Genomic DNA, 22,260 nt, shown 5'->3' with positions numbered 1-22,260 from the left:
CCCCTCTACACCCCAGATATCCCCCAGCACTCTGACCCCTCTACACCCCAGATATCCCCCCAGCACTCTGACCCCTCTACACCCCAGATATCCCCCCTGCACTCTGACCCCTCTACACCCCAGATATCCCCCCAGCACTCTGACCTCTCTACACCCCAGATATCCCCCAGCACTCTGACCCCTCTACACCCCAGATACCCCCAACACTCTGACCCCTCTACACCCCAGATATCCCCCAGCACTCTGACCCCCCTACACCCCAGATATCCCCCAGCACTCTGACCCATCTACACCACAGGTATCCCCACAGCACTCTGCCCCCTCTACACCCTGCTTTGGGGAAAAGTGCAGGGCCCCCCCATGCAGCTGGGGCCCCTGGGCATTGCCCAGGTGTTCCCTTTCATTAAAAAGGGACTAGAGGAGGAGGACGACATGGGATGGAGGATATATTAAGTTGTAAAAGTGTTAAGATAAAAAATGTGAGCACTGATGAACTTCATGGAGCGGCCAGTGGGCAGGCTCTGGAGAATGTTGGCGGTCAGGTCTGGGGGAGCCCAAGCAAAAGCTGTGTAAGGGGTCACAAAATTTCTGATAGCTGCCCTGCTTCTATATATATATGTTGTTTGATTTAATTCTCTGGTATAAAGTTTACTTAATATTGGATAAAACACTGAACATAGTGCTGATATATTTTAACTACATTGCTTTTGTGTAATAGTACATATTAAGGAATATATATATATATATATTTTTTTTTTTTTTGTTTTGCACAATATTGAATTTTTTTTTTGCTCAAATAGGAGCAGCGCCTTACTTTGTACAGTATATTTACTATACAAATAAATTCTGCAGCCACCATTTTTTTTCTCCAGGATGTCTGCTTTCAGTAAATATATAATGTATGGGGATTCTAAGTAATTTTCTAGCAAAAAAATACAGATTTTAATATGTGTGTGAAAAAGTTTAAAATTGCGAGAAAACATTTGTATCAGTTTGATGGTAACACATGAATACAATGTGCAACAAACTTACTCCTTACCACATCCTCATTACCACCTAAAGTGTGAACCGACCAAACTATGACACCCAACACAGTTTTTTTTTCTCACAGCCTGACACATTATATTGATTATTGTTATATATTTTATGTTCATTTTTCATCTCTTGGTAACTCTGTACACTGGATACAACTTCCGATTTCATAGCAGAGCCGTGCAATGTGTGACCATCTCCTTATTCTTGTCTGACTCTCACCAATACATTGTAGACTGTACAATCAGATTGTATAGAGTAAACCCAGCTCAATCACTTGACCTCGGGAAGATTCACCCCCCTTAATGACCAGGCCATTTTTTTGGTGATACGGCACTGCGTTGTTACTTTAACTGACAATTACACGCTGTACCCAAATAAAATTGATGTCCTTTTTTTTCCCCACAAAGCTTTATTTTTATTCTTTTGGTGGTATTTGATCACCTCTGCAATTTTATTTTTTGCACTATAAACAAAAAAAGACCAACAACGTTGAAAAAAAATTTAAATATATTTTTTTACTTTTTGCTATAAAACATATCCAATAAAAAAAAAAAATAAAAACAACATATTTCTTCATAAATTAACAAAAACAAGGCCGACAAATAAAAAAATAAAAAATATATTTTTTTCTACTTTCTGCTTTAACCACTTAAGACCCGAACCAAAATGCAGGTAAAGGACCCGGCCAGTTTTTGCGATTCGGCACTGCGTCGATTTAACTGACAATTGTGCGGTCGTGCGACATGGCTCCCAAACAAAATTGCCGTCCTTTTTTTCCCCACAAATAGAGCTTTCTTTTGGTGGTATTTGATCACCTCTGCGTTTTTTATTTTTTGCGCTATAAAAAAAAATAGAGTGAACATTTTAAAACAAAATCAATATTTTTTCCTTTTTGCTATAATAAATATCCCCAAAAACATATATAAAAAAAGTTTTTTTCCTCAGTTTAGTCCGATACGTATTCTTCTACATATTTTTGGTAAAAAAAATCGCAATAAGCATTTATCGATTGGTTTGCGCAAAATTTATAGTGTTTACAAAATACGGGATAGTTTTATTGCATTTTTATTAATACATTTTTTTTACTACTAATGGCGGTGATCAGCGTTTTTTTTTTCGTGACCGCGACATTATGGCGGACACATCGGACAATTTTGACACATTTTTGGGACAATTGTCATTTTCACAGCAAAAGATGCTATAAAAATGCACTGATTACAGTGAAAATTACAATTGCAGTTTGGGAGTTAACCACTAGGGGGCGCTGAAGGGGTTAAGTGTGACCTCATCTGTGTTTTTAACTGTAGGGGGGCTGGGGTGGACGTGTGACGTCATTGATAGTGCTTCCCTATATCAGGGAACACACGATCAATGACAGCGCCACAGTGAAGAACGGGGAAGGTGTGTTTACACACAGCTCTCCTCGTTCTTCAGCTCCGGGGACCGATCGCGGGACTCCAGCGGCGATCGGGTCAACGGGTCCCGCGGTCACGGAGCTTCGGACCAGGTCGCGGGCGCGCGCCTGCGTCCCATGGCTGGGCACTTAAAGAGGACGTACCTGTACGTGCTTGTGCCATTCTGCCGACGTATATCTGCAAGAGGCGGTCCTTAAGTGGTTAAAACATATCCAATATAAAAAATGAAAAAATCTTATTTCTTCATAAATTAACAAAAAAAGGCAGACAAATAAAAATATATATATATTTTTCTTTTTACTTTCTGCTATAAAACATATCCAATAAAAGAAATGAAAAAACATATTTCTTCATAATGCACAATGGGGAAAGGGTAACAAACCCTGAGGACTTTTGAACAGTGCTAGTAAATGCAATAACACAAATAATATAAAAAATAGACGTTTTTATTTATATGAAAACAATCAATATAAAACCATCCGAGCAACATGAATTATAACTCAAATAAAGAGCTAGAAGGAACCTTGTGCAGAAGTTGATCTACATGTTTCGCTCAAATTGAGCTTCTTCGGGAGCTTGAACGGATAGTGCTACAGGTCAAAAGAAAAATGCACAGGATGGAACAAAGATTAGTAAATCTGTATATATAGGTACAGAGTAAATAATACAATGCAGTATGTGATAATTGGGGGGGGGGGGAACAAATATATATATACATACAAATAATCATTAAAATAGAATATAATACGGTATAGGTTCACATATATTGAAATGTATAAACATGGCACAACACTTACCATAAACAGGCCGGATCAGATCAAAAATGTGTGTATATAAAAGCATAATGGGAAATAAAGCACCAAACAGCACACATCACCGTCAAGTAGATTGGGACCATCAATCCAACAAATTCGACACTCAATCAGAGAGCCATAGTAAGGAAGAGCCTAATATAGACAAAAGTATATGTCGGTCCGTTCGAAGGTTCTGGTGCGAACCGAACGGGGGGGGGGGGGCTTGTTCGGCTCATCCCTACTCTTGAGATAATTCAGCTTCACTCCATGCCCATATAAATATAGCCTAGAGAATGTACAGACCCCCCTTCAGCACAGATGGACCCCCCCTTCAGCACAGACCCCGCTTCAGCACAGACCCCTCCATTTAGCACAGATGGACCCCCCTTCAGCACAGACCCCTCCATTCAGCACAGATGACCCCCTTTAAGCACATACCACCATTAGCACATATGGATCCCCCTTCAGCACAGACCCCCCTCAGCACAGACCCCCCCAATTCTGCACAGACCCCTCCATTCAGCACAGATGGACCCCTCCATTCAACACAGACCTCTTCATTCAGCACATACCCCCCTTCAGCACAGATGGACCCCTCCATTCAACACAGACCTCTCCATTCAGCACATACCCCCCTTCAGCACAGATGGATCCCCCTTCAGCACAGATGGACCCCCATTCAGCACAACCCCCCCCTTTCAGCACAGACGGAACCCCCTCCCCCATCCCATTCACTACTTCAGATCAGTCATCAGCATGGCACAGGCACAGCAGGTTCCCTCCCCCTGTGTACACATAAACACCAGAGGGGGAGGCGGCTTCACTCTGCTCACTGTGCCTGTTTGACATCTGGCCCGTGACCACTCAGACAGCCTGTGACCGCAAGACTCTTTAACACCTTCTCGATTTGCCAGGGGGGGTCAATTGCCCCCCTTGCCCTATGGAGCGGATGCCCATGTGTGAGAAATGTCAGCCTGAGAAGCTTACACTTCCCCCTCAACCAGTGTAAATGATGGTCCACACTTGAACAAACAATTCCTATCCAGGTAAATGGTGTTTTTGATGGGGTATAATGCACCCCAAAATAATTATAAACCAATCAGAGACCAGAAACCCCTGAGAGTAATAACTAATGTATGAGTAAGCACATATTTGTGTGTAGTATTACTATACAGAATATTACAGAACTCCACATACTTCCTCTTTATTGTGGCATTTCTAAGTTCCTAAAACTGAATTCACAGTAAGGGGGGGTAACAACTTATTTTAAGAATATTCTAGCGAAAACAACAACAGATATTGAAGACACGGACTCAGCAGGGCACGGAATCGTGTTTGTCCGCAGCGTACAATGAGGAGAATTGAGAATCTGGAGATGAAGCCAGGTAGGTCATAGATGTGATCATTGATGAATATTGATGGAGGCAGGAATCATTCAAAAATAACGTGGTAGTAAACTCCCGTCTGTGATTTTTACCTACAGGTAAGCTTTTAATAAAGCTTGGCTGTAGGTAAAATGAATATCTCCTAAATGTGCACCGCTTAGGAGATATTCCAGTGAGCAGCAGCCGGTACCATTCCTGAGTGCCAGTGCATGAGAGCTGCCAGCACTGGGGAGCTACAGATCATTGAGGGAACAATGAATGGCAACATGTACTATGGCATTCTAACATGATAATGACCCCATGCAAAACATTTTTTAAATCGCCCGGTTCCCGACGAGCTCGCGTGCAGAAGCGAACGCATATGCGAGTAGCGCCCGCATTTGAAAACGGTGTTCAAACCACACATGTGAGATATCGCCACAATCGTTAGAGCGAGAGCAATAATTCCAGCCCTAGACCTCCTCTGTAACTCAAAAGATGCAACCTATAGAATTTTTTAAATGTCGCCTATGGAGATTTTTAAGGGCAAAAGTTTGACGCCATTCCACGAGCGGGCGCAATTTTGAAGCGTGACATGTTGGGTATCATTTTACTCGGCGTAACATTATCTTTCACAATATAAAAACAATTGGGCTAGCTTTACTGTTGACTTATTTTTTAATAAAAAAAAAGTGATTTTTTTCCAAAAAAAGTGTGCTTGTAAGACCGCTGCGCTAATACGGTGTGACAAAAAGTATTGCAATGGCCGCCATTTTATTCTCTAGGGTGTTAGAACCCCCAAACATTATATATATTTTTTCTAAGTAATTTTCTAGCAAAAAAAAAAAACATTTAAACTTGTACACACCGAGTCTGAAAAACAGGCAAGGTCCTTAAGTGGTTAACTTTCATAATAAAAGATTATTTGGAGCATGTGCAGATCTCTGATGAAATAAATATTGAGTGTACAGTATATCAGACCACCATTATATCCTCCCTGAAGTCCTAATTCTTCATATAAAGGTCTCCATTTCTCTATAGATCAACCTTGTGTGGAAAATACGTATGCGAATATGACTGATCTTGATTTACGAAGGATGAGGAAAACACAAAAAGCCAAAGGTAAGTTATTATAATGAGGGGGATCCTCTTCATCTATCGTAGACAGCTGAGGACTAGAGTTGGGCGAATGGTTTGGGCCAAGCAAAAGTTTGGGCTGAACTTCGCCCATTTCGGCGAACACCCAAATTTGCGGGGTGTTCTGCGCAGAGGCGCATCCAAAATCTAGTCTCGGGAGGGGCACTGCCAGAAAATATGTTTTTTTTGCAGGCAATTTGTCGGGTCAATGGCTGGTGTTGGCGCTCCAATCATCATGGCACCATGGTTGATATGGTGTTAGGATTGTTAAAGCACGTTATTTCTATTATTATAAATTATTATAATATGTAATATAAAAAGTAATATAAAATGAAATCATTCAACTCACCATAATGTAGAATCAGTGGGAGCCCAGAGTGTGTCACATGCCACTGTCGCCTCCCACCAGATGCAGTGTGTCACTTGCCACCATTGCCTGCCACCAGATGCAGTTTTTCACTTGCCACTGTCGCCTGCCACCAGATGCATCTTGCCATTCGCCACCGTCATCTGCCACCAGACGCAGCTTGTCACCATCATCTGCCACCAGTTGCAGCTTGTCATCAATGCTTGCCATCAGATAAAGCTTGTCAATTGCCACTGGTTGCCTGCCACCAGATGCAGCTTCTCACTTGCCACATTGCCTGTCACCAGATGCAGACTGTCATTAATGCTTGCCACCAGCTAAAGCTTGTCAATTGTCACTATTGCCTGCCACCAGATACAGCTTGTCATTAATGCTTGCCACCAGCTAAAGCTTGTCAATTGTCACTATTGCCTGCCACCAGATACAGCTTGTCATTAATGCTTGCCACCAGCTAAAGCTTGTCAATTGCCACCGTTGCCTGCCACCAGATACAGCTTGTCATCAATGCTTGCCACCAGATAAAGCTTGTCAATTCCCACAGTTGCCTGCCACCAGATGCAGCTTGTCACTTGCCACATTGCCTGCCACCAGATGCAGATTGTCACTTGCCACGCTGCCTGCCACCAGATGCAGCTTGTCACTTGCCACATTGCCTGCCACCAGATGCAGATTGTCACTTGCCACGTTGCCTGCCACCAGATGCAGACTGTCACTTGCCACGTCACCTGCCCTCAGATGCATCTTGTCACTTGCCCCATCATTTGCCACCAGACTTGCATTGTCACTTGCCACGTTGCCTGCCACCAGATGTGGACTGTCATATGCCATGTTGCCTGCCTTCAGATGCAGCTTGTCCCTTGCCACATCGTCTACCACCAGATGCGAACTGTCACTTGCCACATCGCCTGCCATCACACACAGATTGTCACTATCCTGCAACAACAGTGACAGCAGAGAAAGGCTTCTTTCCCCAGCTTTTCAGCACATATGAGGGTGAGCAGTGACAGATGATGTAATCCCTCTGCTGCCTGCGGCTGCACAGTGAGGGCAGAACTATGGTGATGCAGGGCAGGGGGTGAGAGATGTCATCTCTCTACTCGCTTACCTGCCCGCCTGCTCACTGTCCTGCCCTTCTGCTCACCCACCGGCCTGCTTACAGACATGTCTGCCCACCCACTCACTGGCCTACCCGCCGGCCCACTTTTTTCTCAGGGGCAGCTTTTGACAATTCCTTTATATATATAAAAAAAAAACAACGTCCACAATTTAAATCCATCATCTATCATGATGCAAACGCTCTGTTTTTTTTTCTTTTCCGGGTCTGGTGGTGGGGCGGGCATTGTGATTGATGATGGATTTACATTGTGGTACTGTATTTTTCATTTTTAAAAGAATTGTTAAAAACTGCCTCCTCTTTTGTTTTTTGCCACTTTTTTGGTGAATGGGTAGGGGTACCATATACCTCATTCACATAGAGGGAGCCAGGGTCTGGGGGCTTCCAAATGTCAATAAGCCCGCAGACCCCCACAGCCAGAGTTGTGGGGATGCAGCCCTTATGTCCCAAGCAACATGGGCAGACCCCCCCGCCCCAAAACACCCCCCATGTTTAGGTCACATGACCTGGTATGCTTCAGGATGGGGGTGGGCGCTCGCTCTTTCCCACCCCTTTCCTGACCTGCCAGGTTGCATGCTTTGATAAGGGTCTGGTATAGATTTTGGGGGGCCCCACGCCATTTTTTTTATTTTGCTATGAGTTTCCTTTAAAATCCATACCAGACCTGAAGAGACTGGTGTGGATTGGGGGAGGATCCCTACACCATTTTTTTTATATTGCCGGCAATAGTATTGTATTGCCAGAAATGTAAATGTAATTTCATTAATTTCTTTAGAAATTTTAATTTTGCTGCAGCAGGTTCTATCTGGTACAGATGTGCCACTTTACAAGCAGACTAAGGGGACCCCCAGGCGCTAATATTAAAGACATTTTTCATTTTTATTGTTGCACTTGCACTTAAATCATTAAAATCGCTGCTGCTGGATAAATAATCATTTAAAGAAAATATTTTATTGATTTACATTCCTCAGGGCAGTACCCGGACCCCCATACCCTTTTTATGGCCAATAATTGCATATGTGCCTTCAAAATGGGGACTTTGATCTTTCAAGTGCATTTTAAATGTCAGAAGTACAATACAATAAAAAAGATTTTAAGGGGACCCCACGGCAAAAAAAAAAAAAAAAAAACAGTGTGGAGCCTCCCAAAATCTATACCAGACCATGCAGCTCGGCAGGTCAGAAGGGCATGTGAACCATCTCAGGCCCCATGGCATCAGCATGGGGGCATGCTTTGGGGTGGGGGGGCTCTGCCCACACCCCAAAGCACCTTGTTCCCAAAGGAAGCCCAGGGTCGTCAGGAAGAGGCCCTAGTCCCCATCAACATGGGGACAAGGTTCCTTTAGGTGGGGGGGCAAAGCACCCTCCCATGTTGAGGGCATGTGGCCTGGTACGGTTCACGAGGGGGGTGCTCATTCACCCCCCCTTTCCTTGCCTGCCAGGCTGCATGCTCAGATAAGGGCCTGGTATTGACTATGGGGGACTCCCACACCATTTTGCATGCTCTGATAAGGGTCTGGTGTGGATTTTGGGGGGCCCCACGGCATTTTTTTTTATTTTGCTATGAGTTTCCCATAAAATTCATACCAGACCTGAAGGGACCGGTGTGGATTGGGGGCAGATCTATACACCATTTTTTTTATATTGCAATGGTATTGTATTGCCAGAAATGTAAATGTCATTTCATTTATTTCTTTCTTTAGAAATTGTAATTTTGCTGCAGCAGGTTCTATACACGGTACAGATGTGCCACTTTACAAGCAGACTAAGGGGACCCCCAGGCGCTAATATTAAAGGAATATTTCATTTTTATTGTTGCACTTGCACTTAAATTATTAAAACCGCTGCTCCTGGATAAATAATCATTTAAAAACATTTTTTTTTTATTGATTTACATCCCTCAGGGCAGTACCCAGAGGCCAATACTTGCATATATGCCTTCAAATGGGGACTTTCATTCTTTCAAGTGCATTTAAAATGGCAGAAGTACAATACAATAAAATGGATTTTAAGGGGACCCCACACAAAAATAAAAAAAACAGCGTGTAGCCCCCCAAAATCCATACCAGACCCTTATCTGAGCATGCAGCTTGGCAGGTCAGGAGAGTGGGGATGAGCAAGGGCCCACCTCCCAAACCATGCCATGCCACATGCCCTCAGCATGGGAGCATGCTTTGGGGTGGGGAAGGCTCTGCCCCCCACCCCAAAGCACCTTGTCCCCAAGGGAAGCCCAGGGTTGTCAGGAAGAGGCCCTTGTCTCCATCAACATGGGGACAAGGTAATTTTGAGTGGGGTGGCAAAGCACCCCCCCATGTTGAGAGCATGTGGCCTGGTATGGTTCACGGGGGCATGCTAACTTGCCCCCTTCCCCCTTTCCTGGCCTGCCAGGCTGCATGCTCAGATAAGGGCCTGGTATTGACTAGGGGGGACCCGCACGCCATTTTTTTTTTACTATTGCGGCCAATGTTTTTTTTTCATCCAGCTGTCAGCGGGGAAGCCCATTGGCAGTTTATGACTCATTCATTATTAAGGATGCTGCGGCTGGCTTCCTGGCCATGCTCCTTAAAACCAGCTATTCACTGTGCCCTGATTGAGCATAGCTTTAAATGCACTGTGCAGCGCTCGGCGGGTAAATATCCTGTAGAGCACCCCGCAGGATGTGCTAAAGATATATACAGTTATAGTAGAAGATTATATGAAATAACATGTCATATAAATATATAACACAGAATATAAAATGTCTTTATTGTGGAGGATTAATATATCGGCTGATACACTCAGGATTATTCACTATCCTCTCTGTCTGTAGAGACTTCGGCTGCCAGGAGTACAAAGTACCGGGTGATTCTGATCCTGGGGGTCCTCCTAATACTGGCTCTCCTGATGTTGTTGATCCTCACCGGTGTCCTCTTCAATTACTGTGAGTATCTCTATTATAATTAATATTTGTGTTCTTTTTGCTTTTGCATTAAAAAGAGAGAACGGAAACATTTATTATCAGAAAGTCTACGGTTATGTAACAGAAAAAAAGGCATTCTAGGGTTACATAACAAAACAAAAAAAAGGAAGCCCATCGTTACATAACACAACAAAAGGGAGCCCGATGGGGGGGGGGGGGGTGCATGCATGGCTTGTAAGATGGCGGACATGTGATCTCCTGGCTCTGGTCCCTGTCTACCCTTCCGAGGCTCCCGCACTGCTCTGACTGCACCTACCGCCACGGGACCTACGCCGTCTACCTCCGGAAGAGCCCAGGCATCCCATAGATAAGATTGGGTATCAGAAAAATATCTTCCAGCCCTATACTGAGTCACCGCCTCCCCAGCTCATGGAGCGATTCCTGCTTAGGCAGCAATCCCTGGCCTCAGGTTTTCAGGACAACCGGCCGTAGCCCACTGATCCTCTTGCAATCACGGGTGGGTCATCTGCAAGGGGTCCCTCAATACCACCAACCGGGCCCAGTGCCATAGTTACTATAGAAAGTCCTGGATGTAAAGCTGCAAGCCTTGCTGCAAGGTTTAACCCATAATAATACCAGAGAGGTGGGAAAAATTGCACATGAACTCAGGGGGGAAATTACCCAATTAGGAGAATGCACCTTGGAAATAACTAGTACAATATGTACACATCCCGGAAGAAGATAATGCTGCCCTTAAACATACAGTCAACCAAATTCAATTGCAGCAATAAGACCTGGAAAACAAGGAACCTACAGATCTGTGGAGTCCACAAGTGGCAAGGATATATGCCCTAATCTTTTGGACCTTTTCGTTACCCTAGCTCCCCACATCCCAGATATAAATTGACGCCTCGATTGGGCCCACAGATCTTTGGCCTCCAAAACCACCACCAGGTGCTAATCCCAGGGACATTATTGTTTCACTACTACGAAAGTAAAGACATCCTCACTACAGCCACACGTAATAAAACTTGTTTAGATTACAAAGGCACCAAAATCAAAATCTTTAGTGATTTGTCACCTATCACTTTGGCTTAATGATGGAGCTTGTGACCTGTCACTGCTCACCTACAAAATCATCAGTTTATTTAACGCTGGGGGTTCCCCCTTTCAGCTGTCGGCCTCCAGAGATGGGGTACAATATTCAATGCAGGATCTCTGTTAAGACCTGCAGTGGGTAAGGTACTGCGGCCTGCTTTCCATCCTCAATTGCCGAGCATAAGGGATTATCGCTACCATAGAAGGTAGAGGGATAGTGGAGATGAATGCAGTTTCCAAGATGAATGTTCCCCCCAAACATGAGCCAAGACTTCATGAAGGGTGTCCAGATCTAGAATAGCTTTAATGAGAGGCAGGTCTTATATACAGCAAAAGGAATACTTGAAGTAATCAGATGAACAATGACAATCTCCTCACACAACATCATACAATGGTTTTACTAATGACCTCTAAGGAGACAGACGTCCTGTCTCCGATGTAATCCACATGTGTTAATTACTGGTCAGTTACCCAGACGAGGTGATGCAGAGTTAAGCTCTTCTCACCTGCTAAACAATAGAAATTCACACAATGAACGCTTCTTGAGAGACAGACCAAAGTTCATTTACATGACACCGCAGACGATATTATCACAGCAAGCTCTGCCTGGGAGATATTGATATCAGTTAAGGAATAAACCAATTATGTCCAGGCAGAGAGCACCCCAAGTTTCCCAAAAGTTGGAGCACCCCTTTCCACACAAGGTATCCCTACAATTACATATCTCCTGATAGCTCCGATCTGGGGGATCAACATATCCAAATTTCACCCAGATCGGTCCAGGGGTTCTTAAAAAACAAACAGAACCTATGAGAAAGTCCAGAATAAAGTCTATTTTCTTCACAATACTCCCACTTAGTTCCATGGGTCGGCATACCCGCCTAGACCCTGCCGGGTTGGCTAGGGGATGTCCGGGTCAAAATTATACTTCCAAGTCGGTTTGGCGGGAAAGCCCATCCGCATTGCCGTTCTGCTTGCCCGGGCGGTATTGCAGTGTAAAATTGTAGGGCTGCAATGCTAAACTCCAGCGCAGCAACCGGGGATTGTTTCCAGAGACTCGGTTGAGCCAGATGAGGTGGTTATGGTCAGTGGGTAGGTTAGAGGCACGGCCATAAAGGTACGGTTGGAGCTTCTTTAAGGCCCATACTAGAGCCAGGCATTCTTTTTCCATGGTGGCGTAGCTGACCTCCCGAGGTAATAACTTGCAGCTGAGGTATGCCACCGGCTGCTCCATGCCGTCTTAAGTCCCTGGAACGCCGTTGCACACTCCAAGAACCAGGCTACCTGCTTGGGTAGGCCCCTTTTGGTCAGGTCGGTGAGGGGTTTTGCTAGGGTGCTATACTCCGGGACGAAGTTCCTATAATACCCGGCGGTGCCTAGGGATGCCAATACCTGCGTCTTGGTGCAGGGCTGGGGCCAATTAGCTATGACCTCTACTTTTGCGGGTTCAGGGGGCTGTTTCTCAGACCCCACTCTAGGCCCTAGGTATTGAACCTCTGCCATGGCCCCATGGCAGTTCTCGGATTTCAGGGTGAGATTTAGTTTCTCCCCCAACCCAACTTGCTCTCGGTTACCTGGGTTAGCTGCCCGCAGGTCGGGTAAGGGGAGTCCTTCACTAGCGTCAGCGGATGGGGCACCGATAGCGGTCACGTCCTCGGAACGCTCGAAGTACGGTTTCAACATGTTCACATGAAAGGCTCGTCTGATCCTTTCATCCGAACATTTGGCTACAATATAGGTGGTGTCGCTAATTCGTTCCACCACTTTAAATAGCCCCTGCCGCGCTGCCTGTAGCTTGTCTTTTTTGGATGGTCTGAGGGCTAATACTTTTTGCCCTACTTCCAGGTTCCTATCTCGTGCTCCCTGGTAATACCATTGTTTCTGTCGTTTCTGGGCTGCCTGTAGGCTCTCCCGAACTGATTCGGTCAGGGCCCGCAAGCGGTCACGGAACTCCAGCACGTACGGCAAAACCAGGATCCCTTCCTCTCCTGTGTTGCCCTCCCAGTGCTCCCATATGAGGTCCAGGGGTCCCCGGACTTTTCTCCCGTATAGGAGTTCGAAGGGGGAGAACCCGGTCGACGCCTGGGGCACTTCCCGGTAGGCAAACAGGAGATGGGGTAGAAATTTCTCCCATTGACCGCAGGACTCTGTGAACGCTGTGAGCATCTGCTTAAGCGTGCCGTTGAATCGTTCACAAAGGCCGTTGGTCTGGGGGTGGTAGGGGAAGTTAAATAACGGTTTCACCCCGCAGCTCTGCCATAACTGTTGAGTGACAGTTGCCGTGAACTGGGTCCCCTGATCTGAGAGTATTTCCCGGGGGAATCCTACTCGAGAAAAGATCCTGACTAGAGCTTCCGCTACTGTCTCCGCCTCAGTGTTGGGGAGCGCCACTGCCTCAGGGTACCTGGTGGCATAGTCCACCACCGTGAGGATGTAGCGCCTTCCGGAGGTGCTGGGTTTGTTGAGGGGCCCTATCAGGTCTACTGCCACTCGGGAGAATGGTTCCTCTATTATAGGTAAGGACCGTAACTTGGCCTTGGGGTGGTCCCCACGTTTTCCAATCCTTTGACACGTGTCACATGTCCTGCAGTACGTCTGCAAGTCTTTTGATATCCCTGGCCAGAAGAACGTCTGGGTAAGGCGATCCTTAGTTTTCTTGATACCCAGATGTCCGGCTAGCGGGATATCATGGCTGAGCTTTAGAAGCTCTGCTCTGTATTTGCGGGGTACAACTATCTGCCTTTTTATAACTTGGGCTGCCCCACTTCCCACTCCCCCTGTGACCCTATATAGCAGTCCCTTGTCCCAGTGGAAGTCCTCTTGAGCATTACCTTCCTTAGGGGTACCTACGGCCCTCCTGTAACCTGCTAAGGTGGGATCTGACTGCTGGGCTTGGCCAAAGTCTTGTGGAGTGCCCCAGAAGGGGATAGGGTCCGGACATACTACAGGGTTTTTGGTTCCTACCTGTGGTTCCTCGGAGTGCGTCTGTCCAGCTCGGCGGGCTTGCGCCCTGGTAGTCACAGGGCAGGTTCCAGCAGGATCTGGGGTAAGCAGCTGTGAGGTTAGGCACCCCAAATCGTTCCCCAGCAATACTTCCGTAGGTAGGCCCGACATAATGCCTACTTCCATCTGCTTGGCTCCGGTGCCCCAATTTAACTGCACTTGGGCTGTGGGTAGTTTGTGGATGGCGCCTCCTGCCACTCTTACTGCAACAGTCCTGTTGGTGCACGCCTTTGCAGATATGGTGTGAGGCTGCACCAGAGTGAGGGTGGCTCCAGAGTCTCGTAGTGCCTCAGCCTCCTTTCCATCTACTGTGACCCATTGTCTGTGGTGCAGCCGGTTGTCCCCCTCGGCTTGTGCTAGGTTCACCTCATGTAGTTTGGTCCATTGCTCAGATTCAGTGCTGTGGTCTTCCAGCAGCTCATGCTGATAGTGATGAGTGGCTGCCCTCGGTGAGGGTGGTGATGGTCGCTCCCAATTGCTTCTGCTCCGCTAAGGGCAATGTATTTTGTAGTGCCCTGGCTGATTGCATTGGTGACATACCAATGGCGGTCTCCGGTTAACATTAGGTGGTGTAGTGGGCGGTACCGCGTTTGGTCGATGGTGGGTCACCGGACCTGGCGTTGGGGTGCTGGACCCTACCAGAGGGCGGTTTCCACTAGCCTCTCCTTTTCTTCCTTCGTGATACTCGTCTGCCAGCTTGGCCGCTTCCTCGATTGTGGCCGGCTTCCTGTCTCTGACCCAGTCCTTGGTGTCTGCAGGTGTGTGGTCAAAAAATTGTTCTAGTAAGAAGAGTTGTAGCACCTCCTCTAGCGTCGCGGCTTGGCAGCCTTGTATCCAGTTTTGGGCCGCCCGATACATCCTAAAAGCCCATTCGGTGTAGGAGTCTCGGCCCCCTTTCCGTAATACCCGAAACGTTTTCCTGTAAGTCTCTGGGGTCACGGCATACCTGGCTAGCAGAATGTCCTTTACCCTGGCGTAGTCGTGTATGGCTGTATCAGGAACTGCTCGGTATGCCTCTGCTGCTCGGCCCGTGAGTTTGCTGTTTAGAATCGCCGCCCATTGCTCCGATTCCAGACCCTCCAAAGCGCATTGACGCTCAAAATCTTGTAGGTATGCGTCAATTTCCATTTTTCCTTTCGAAAAACTTTTAAACGCAGCATAGTTAATCTTTCTCCTCTGCCCTCCATTTATAGATCCGGCTAAGGAAGCGGTGTCTCCTTGGTTTAAGCTTGCCTGTTGTGCTCTGCGTTCTGCGCTCACCTGCTCCAGGACTTGCGTCACCATCTCCGGTGTGGGATTTGGCCCGTATAGGTTTAGCCTCCACGTCACCTTCTGTTGGAACTCTGCTTCCTCCTGGCTGACATTCGCCATGCTGCTGGTTTGGTCGCCCTCCATTAGTTCTGCTATGAGGGTAGCTCTCTTTTTGTTGCTTGCCACTTGACCTCGGGCTTCCAGCAGATCCTTTAGCGTAGTCCTTTTTAGTCTCTCGTAATGCTGGGCCATTCACCTGCTGTCTTTATGCGTCCCATTCAACCCCGCTGCTTGCCACCAGTTGTTAAGACCTGCAGTGGGTAAGGTACTGCGGCCTGCTTTCCATCCTCAATTGCCGAGCATAAGGGATTATCGCTACCATAGAAGGTAGAGGGATAGTGGAGATGAATGCAGTTTCCAAGATGAATGTTCCCCCCAAACATGAGCCAAGACTTCATGAAGGGTGTCCAGATCTAGAATAGCTTTAATGAGAGGCAGGTCTTATATACAGCAAAAGGAATACTTGAAGTAATCAGATGAACAATGACAATCTCCTCACACAACATCATACAATGGTTTTACTAACGACCTCTAAGGAGACAGATGTCCTGTCTCCGATGTAATCCACATGTGTTAATTACTGGTCAGTTACCCAGACGAGGTGATGCAGAGTTAAAGCGGATGTGCCACTAAAAACATGTATTAAAAGCCAGCAGCTACAAATACTGCAGCTGCTGACTTTTAATATAAGGACACTTACCTGTCCTGGAGTCCAGCGGTGATCGCAGCAGATGACGAGCGATCGCTCGTCACCCTGCTGCTCCCCCCTCCATCCACGGTGAGGGAACCAGGAAGTGAAGCGCTCCGGCTTCACTGCCCGGTTCCCTACGGCGCATGCGCGAGTCGCGCTGCGCCCGCCGATTGGCTCCCGCTGTGTGCTGGGAGCCGAGTGTTCCCAGCATACAACGGGGGACGGACGGAAGGTAAGGAAAAAACCCGTCCTTTGCCCGTATCGTAGGGCCGGAAGTGGGTGCAGATACCTGTCTGTAGACAGGTGTCTGCACCCCCCTCCCCCCTGAAAGGTGTCAAATGTGACACCGGAGGGGGGGAGGGTTCCGATCAGCGGGACTCCACTTTAGAGTGGAGATCCGCTTTAAAGCTCTTGTCACCTGCTTAACAATAGAAATTCACACAATGAACGCTTCTTGAGAGACAGACCAAAGTTCATTTACATGACACCGCAGACGATATTATCACAGCAAGCTCTGCCTGGGAGATATTGATATCAGTTAAGGAATAAACCAATTATGTCCAGGCAGAGAGCACCCCAAGTTTCCCAAAAGTTGGAGCACCCCTTTCCACACAAGGTATCCCTACAATTACATATCTCCTGATAGCTCCGATCTGGGGGATCAACATATCCAAATTTCACCCAGATCGGTCCAGGGGTTCTTAAAAAACAAACAGAACCTATGAGAAAGTCCAGAATAAAGTCTATTTTCTTCACAAAGCCTTCCTACGCAACCTAGGTCTTCCACCACTCCCTGAAGAAGATATTCAACTGCCCCTTCCTGTTCCACAGCCGTCTTCTACTCCTAGAAAGATCTGGACCCCTGTGTGGTAGAGATCACAAAAAGCTCCTTCCACCCCTCAACAGGCTGCTTCCTCTAGATATCCCACCTGATGGCCTCCTACTCAGGGGGGTCGGGAGGCCCGGGCTTGGGTGGCTGGAGCCCTGAAAGGGTCCCCGTAAAGCCAGAGTCTCAGGCGTGCAGGTTTGACATTGTGAGCCCCGAGCCAAGCGGCGACCGCCGGGAACGGTCTGATCCCGAGCGCCGCCGAGCCGATTCCTGCCGAGTGCGGCCGAGTGCAATAGCAGCAGGTCCCACCTTCTGGAGCCTGTGATGGACGTCCCACTGGACCAATACCGCGCGGCGGGACGTGTGACGTCCATCACAGGCGCTGCAGGCTCCAGAAGGCAGGAATTACAAATACACGACTCACCGCTCAGGCAGGCCGCTCTCCTCTCCTCAGGCTCCTCGGTAGGGATGAGCTTCGAGTTCGAGTCGAACTCATGTTCGACTCGAACATTGCCTGTTCGGCGAACAACGAACAATTAGGGGTGTTTGCGGCAAATTCGAAAAGCCGCGGAACACCCTGTTAAAGTCTATGGGAGAAATCTAAAGTGTTCATTTTAAAGGCTAATATGCAATTTATTGTCCTAAAAAGTGTTTGGGGACCTGGGTCCTGTCCCAGGAAACATGTATCAATGCAAAAAAAGTTTTAAAAACGGCCGTTTTTTTAGGAGCAGTGAATTTAAAAATGCTACAAGTGAAACAATAAAAGTGTAATATTATTTTAAATTTCGTACCTAGGGGGGGTGTAAAGTCAGCATGTGAAAAAGCGCATGTTTTCCGTACATAGAACTGTCCCTGCACAAAGTGTCATTTCTGAAAGAAAAAAAGGCATTTAAAACCGGCTTTGCGGCTCTAATGAATTGTCGGCTCTGGCAATTCAGAGATGATTCATTCATAAAATGTTTTTAAAAAAGCGTGGGGGTCCCCCCAAATTCCATTAACAGGCCCTTCAGGTCTGATATGGATATTAAGGGGAACCCCGCCATCAATTTAAAAAAAAAATGACGTGGGGTTCCCCCCAAATATCCATACCAGACCCTTCAGGTCTGGTGTGAATTTTAAGGGGAACTCCACCCCAAATTTTAAAAAAAATGGCGTGGGAAAGACCAGGCTTTCCCAGTGACGTACGAGGGTGCGTCAGAGGAGGCGGGGTCACGTGACGCGTGGCCACTTCCCCTATATAAGAAATGTCAAAGCTCCAGCGCGTCATTCCGCTGGGCTGTGTCCAGCGGAGAGTGGAGCTCGCCTGCTGCGCTCTGGATGGATGGATCTTCTCATCGCTGGACCAGACCACTGATCACCCGTCGCTAAAGAGATCATCCGTCGCTGGATAGAAGACAACGTTGGAGCAGGGAGCCACATCAAGAGTGGATTACCATCGCTGGATTTTTTATTTTATTTTTATTAATAAAGGAATTTTTTCTACGGTGTCTGTGTGTTTTTTTTAACTATTTACACTTCCTTCGTGAAATAGTAGAGGTACAGTGTACCCCATTACCAATTCACATGGGGGGGGCAGGATCTGGGGGTCCCCTTTGTTAAAGGGGTCTTCCAGATTCTGATAAGCCCCCCGCCCGCAGACCCCCACAACCACCGGGCAAGGGTTGTGGGGATGAGGCCCTTGTCCCCATCAACATGGGGACATCCTCCCCATGTTGAGGGCATGTGGCCTGGTGCGGTTCAGGAGAGGGGGGCCGCACTCTGTTCCCCCTCTTTTCTGCGGCCGGCCAGGTTAACGTGCTTGGATAAGGGTCTGGTGTGGATTTTTGGGGGAACTCCACGCCATTTTTTTTTTTATTTGGGGTGGAGTTCCCTTTAGAATCCACACCAGACCTGAAGGGTCTGGTATGGATTTTTGGGGGGAACCCCACGTCATTTTTTTTTAAATTGACGGCGGGGTTCCCCTTAATATCCATATCAGACCTGAAGGGCCTGTTAATGGAATTTGGGGGGACCCCACGTTTTTATTTTTATTTTTTATTTTTTTATGAATGAATCATCTCTGAATTGCCAGAGCCGACAATTCATTAGAGCCGCAATGCCGGTTTTAAATGCCTTTTTTTCTTTCAGAAATGACACTTTGTGCAGGGACAGTTCTATGTACGGGAAACATGCACTTTTTCACATGCTGACTTTACACCCCCCCCTAGGTACGAAATTCAAAGTAATATTACACTGTTATTGTTTCACTTTTAGCATTATTAAATTCACTGCTCCTGAAAAAACAGCCATTTTTAAAACTTTTTTTTACATTGATATATGTTTCCTGGGACAGGACCCAGGTCCCCAAACACTTTTTAGGACAATAACTTGTATATTAGCCTTTAAAATTAACACTTTATATTTCAAATGTTCGAGTCCCATAGACTTTAATGGGGTTCTAAAGTTCACACGAACATTTGGTGTGTTCGCAAGTTCTGATGCGAACCGAACAGGGGGGTGTTCGGCTCATCCTTACTCCTCAGCTCTCCCAGGCTCTCCCAGGCTCTCCCAGGCTCCAGTCCTTGGCTCTTTTACCCTCCTCGGCTCCTCCTCTGACGCTGGAATGACTGACTGCTGTGACACCGCTGAGGTAGGTCAGAGACAGTGTAATGTGTATGTATATAGATCAGTGTACGTCTGTCACTACGGTCAGTGTAGGTAGGTCAGTGTAGGTAGGTCAGGTCACTACAGTCAGTGTAGGTATGTCATGTAGGTCAGGTCACTAGTTTCACTATCTGGGATAAACTTTCCAGGAATGATGAAAACCAGGGTAGGTCCAAGTCTGCTACTCCAGCTACCTCTGTGAGCCGAGTTAGCAACAGTTTGTGGTCTACTGCATCACAAGAAAAGGGATCCCAGGGTTACATAACACAACAAAAGTATTATGGCATGTGTATATTTGCTGGGAGGAGGGAGTGGGAATTTCTCCAACAGCTCTCCCTGCTGATTGGACAGTCTACCCCACCAGAATGCAAAGGTAAGGGGGATTGTCCAAAGTGTTACCTCTGTGTACCTGTGTTTCAGTAAACAGTTCATGTTCAGCAGCCAAAATGAGTACTGCCTAGTTCTTGGTTGCAAGCGGTTGGACTATCTGATATCTGTATTCAGACTGGAAGGAAGCAGTATATTACAGCACCAAACACCACTTTTCATTTAATAAAGTGCATCCAATCACACATTTCCCAGTTTCTATTACATTTGGGTAATAAGCCCCCATCATGTCTGGAAGGCCAACAAGGAGAGGCAGACTCTCCAATGCCACTATGAGAGGGCCAACAGTGTCCACAGGCAAAGGTGGATGTGGTCCATCCTCAGACAGGGCACATTTGTCTCTGTTTAATAATGTTGCCCGTGCTATCGAGCCACAGCATGCAGAGGGGGTGTTGGACTGGCTTACTAAACCATCCTCATCCTCCTCATAACCCAAGCTGACACTAGTGTGCAGTCCACCACAGCTGCCAGAGCAGCTTATTCTTCCTCCTGGTCCACAGCTACTCCTGTCATAGTCCCAGCTTCATGCATGGAGGAGTCAGTTAAATATAATGCATAGATATTACTTGATTCTGATGTTGGTTCTGAGGTTGAAGAAGGTATTAACATGAGCCTACAGAGAGGGGAGAACACTGATAAACAACAAATTGTCAGTCATATTCCCCTAGCTGCAGCGTATTGACAAGTTGGCTCCAGTGATGAATGGGATGGAGGGGATAATGCACTCACTGACTCGACTTGAGTTCCTGATAGAGAAGCATAGGAGAAGTGAGGGGGAGGCACAACCCCAATGAGACAGGATGTCCTCCAGAGGCAGCCATCATGAAACAGTAGAGAGCAGCCACCTTATTCCATAAGATTGTGGAGCTGTTATTTCTCGTCCCACTTCCCACAGCTCAGCTGGGTGGGCCTTTTTTTAGCACATGTGCTGCCAATCGCACTGTTGCAATTTGCAATCTCTCCCGCAAGCAGATCAATTGCGGAATACATGAGGTAGTGGAAGGAGATCCTGCATACATATGTAGCGGGGTCACCCTGTCAGAGTCTAATGACAGGCCATCCCCGCTGGAACTTTGCTCACGCTTGTAAATATGTAAGATACCTTTAGGAAAGTTATGCATTGTGGGACTTCAAGTAGCAGGAGATATTGACTCCATTGACTCTTAGGAGAAACAGACTACGCTTCCCACAATGCCTTGCCTCATTTAAACATGTAACACCTCCGTACAGACTTATGGGGGAGGTTACTTAAGGAAAGGCAGTGGCTGCTCTCTCTCTCTCGGGACCTGCATCTTCTCCTCTGCGGAGCTGCCGAGGACAGCACAGCCGTGCTGCTAGGCCAGAAGCCTGGGCCTAAATTCACCAAGAGACCAGCCATCCGGAAGGAAGCAAGACTCCAGTATCCAGCCCGTGTTCCCGGAGATCGGAGAGGCAACCCAGCTGACAGCTGAAACAGTGGAGAACCCTCGTCCAGAATCCTTGTGCTGTGGAGCAGTGATCTATCAATGCGCCTTCTGAGAAGAACTCAGGCGGATCGGCCTGTCGGGTGAGAGAGCACATGCTCAGCTTCAAACTCTCCCTTTAGACAGTTAACCTAGTGCCACCCTACAGGCCGTAGACACGTGTTTGGCCTCCAGCTAATACTTAGAGGCCCTTTAACTTTATAGTCATTATACAGAAGTGACTGACGCTGATGAGTGATCAGTTCACCAACGTTGCTGTTCAGAATACTTTGTTTTTACTACCTTCTTTCTTTTCATCATTTACCATTTTGCGGATTACAAAACTAACGTGCAACAACCGGCAGCAACGTGGTCTTTAGTTGTCCTGCAGGATCGCTCGCTAGAAGGAGCTCGCGAGCATAGACTGCCTGTTTAGTTTAGCTGAATGGTACCATTCCTAGCTTAGATCTTTTCATTAATGTTATTACTGATTCGAGCAAGGGCCCTTGCGAAATCATATTGTGTTAATGTGTGACAGTTGCTCATTTGTGATTTAAACTTATGCTTGTCTTCTTTGAGTTCATATAAAGTAAACTCATTCTTTTGGTTTAAATATACTACTGTGTGAAGTGTATTTTCGCGTCTGGAGGGACCATCCGTAAAGCAGGTAATATCACTGTCATTGAATATTGCATGCCTGCTATTGTGACCCCAGCCCAGCAGAGGTCACAA

The 22,260-nt window shown here is 46.9% G+C and overlaps 1 protein-coding gene across 1 annotated transcript in view; it reads left to right on the top strand.

Moving 5' to 3' along the window:
• Positions 1–4,494: 4,494 nt before the first annotated feature.
• The window catches only part of LOC120930805 (asialoglycoprotein receptor 1-like), a 74,968-nt gene continuing 57,202 nt past the window's right edge, over positions 4,495–22,260 (top strand). The window contains exons 1-3 of the mRNA XM_040341981.1: positions 4,495–4,629; positions 5,650–5,730; positions 10,035–10,145. Of these exons, the coding sequence (XP_040197915.1) occupies positions 4,596–4,629; positions 5,650–5,730; positions 10,035–10,145 (226 nt within the window). The 5' untranslated portion in view covers positions 4,495–4,595. The remainder of the gene's footprint in view (positions 4,630–5,649; positions 5,731–10,034; positions 10,146–22,260) is intronic.

Source organism: Rana temporaria, chromosome 3, assembly GCF_905171775.1.
Source record: "Rana temporaria chromosome 3, aRanTem1.1, whole genome shotgun sequence".
Lineage (NCBI taxonomy): Eukaryota > Metazoa > Chordata > Amphibia > Anura > Ranidae > Rana > Rana temporaria.
This window is presented reverse-complemented; position numbering and strand designations above follow the sequence as displayed.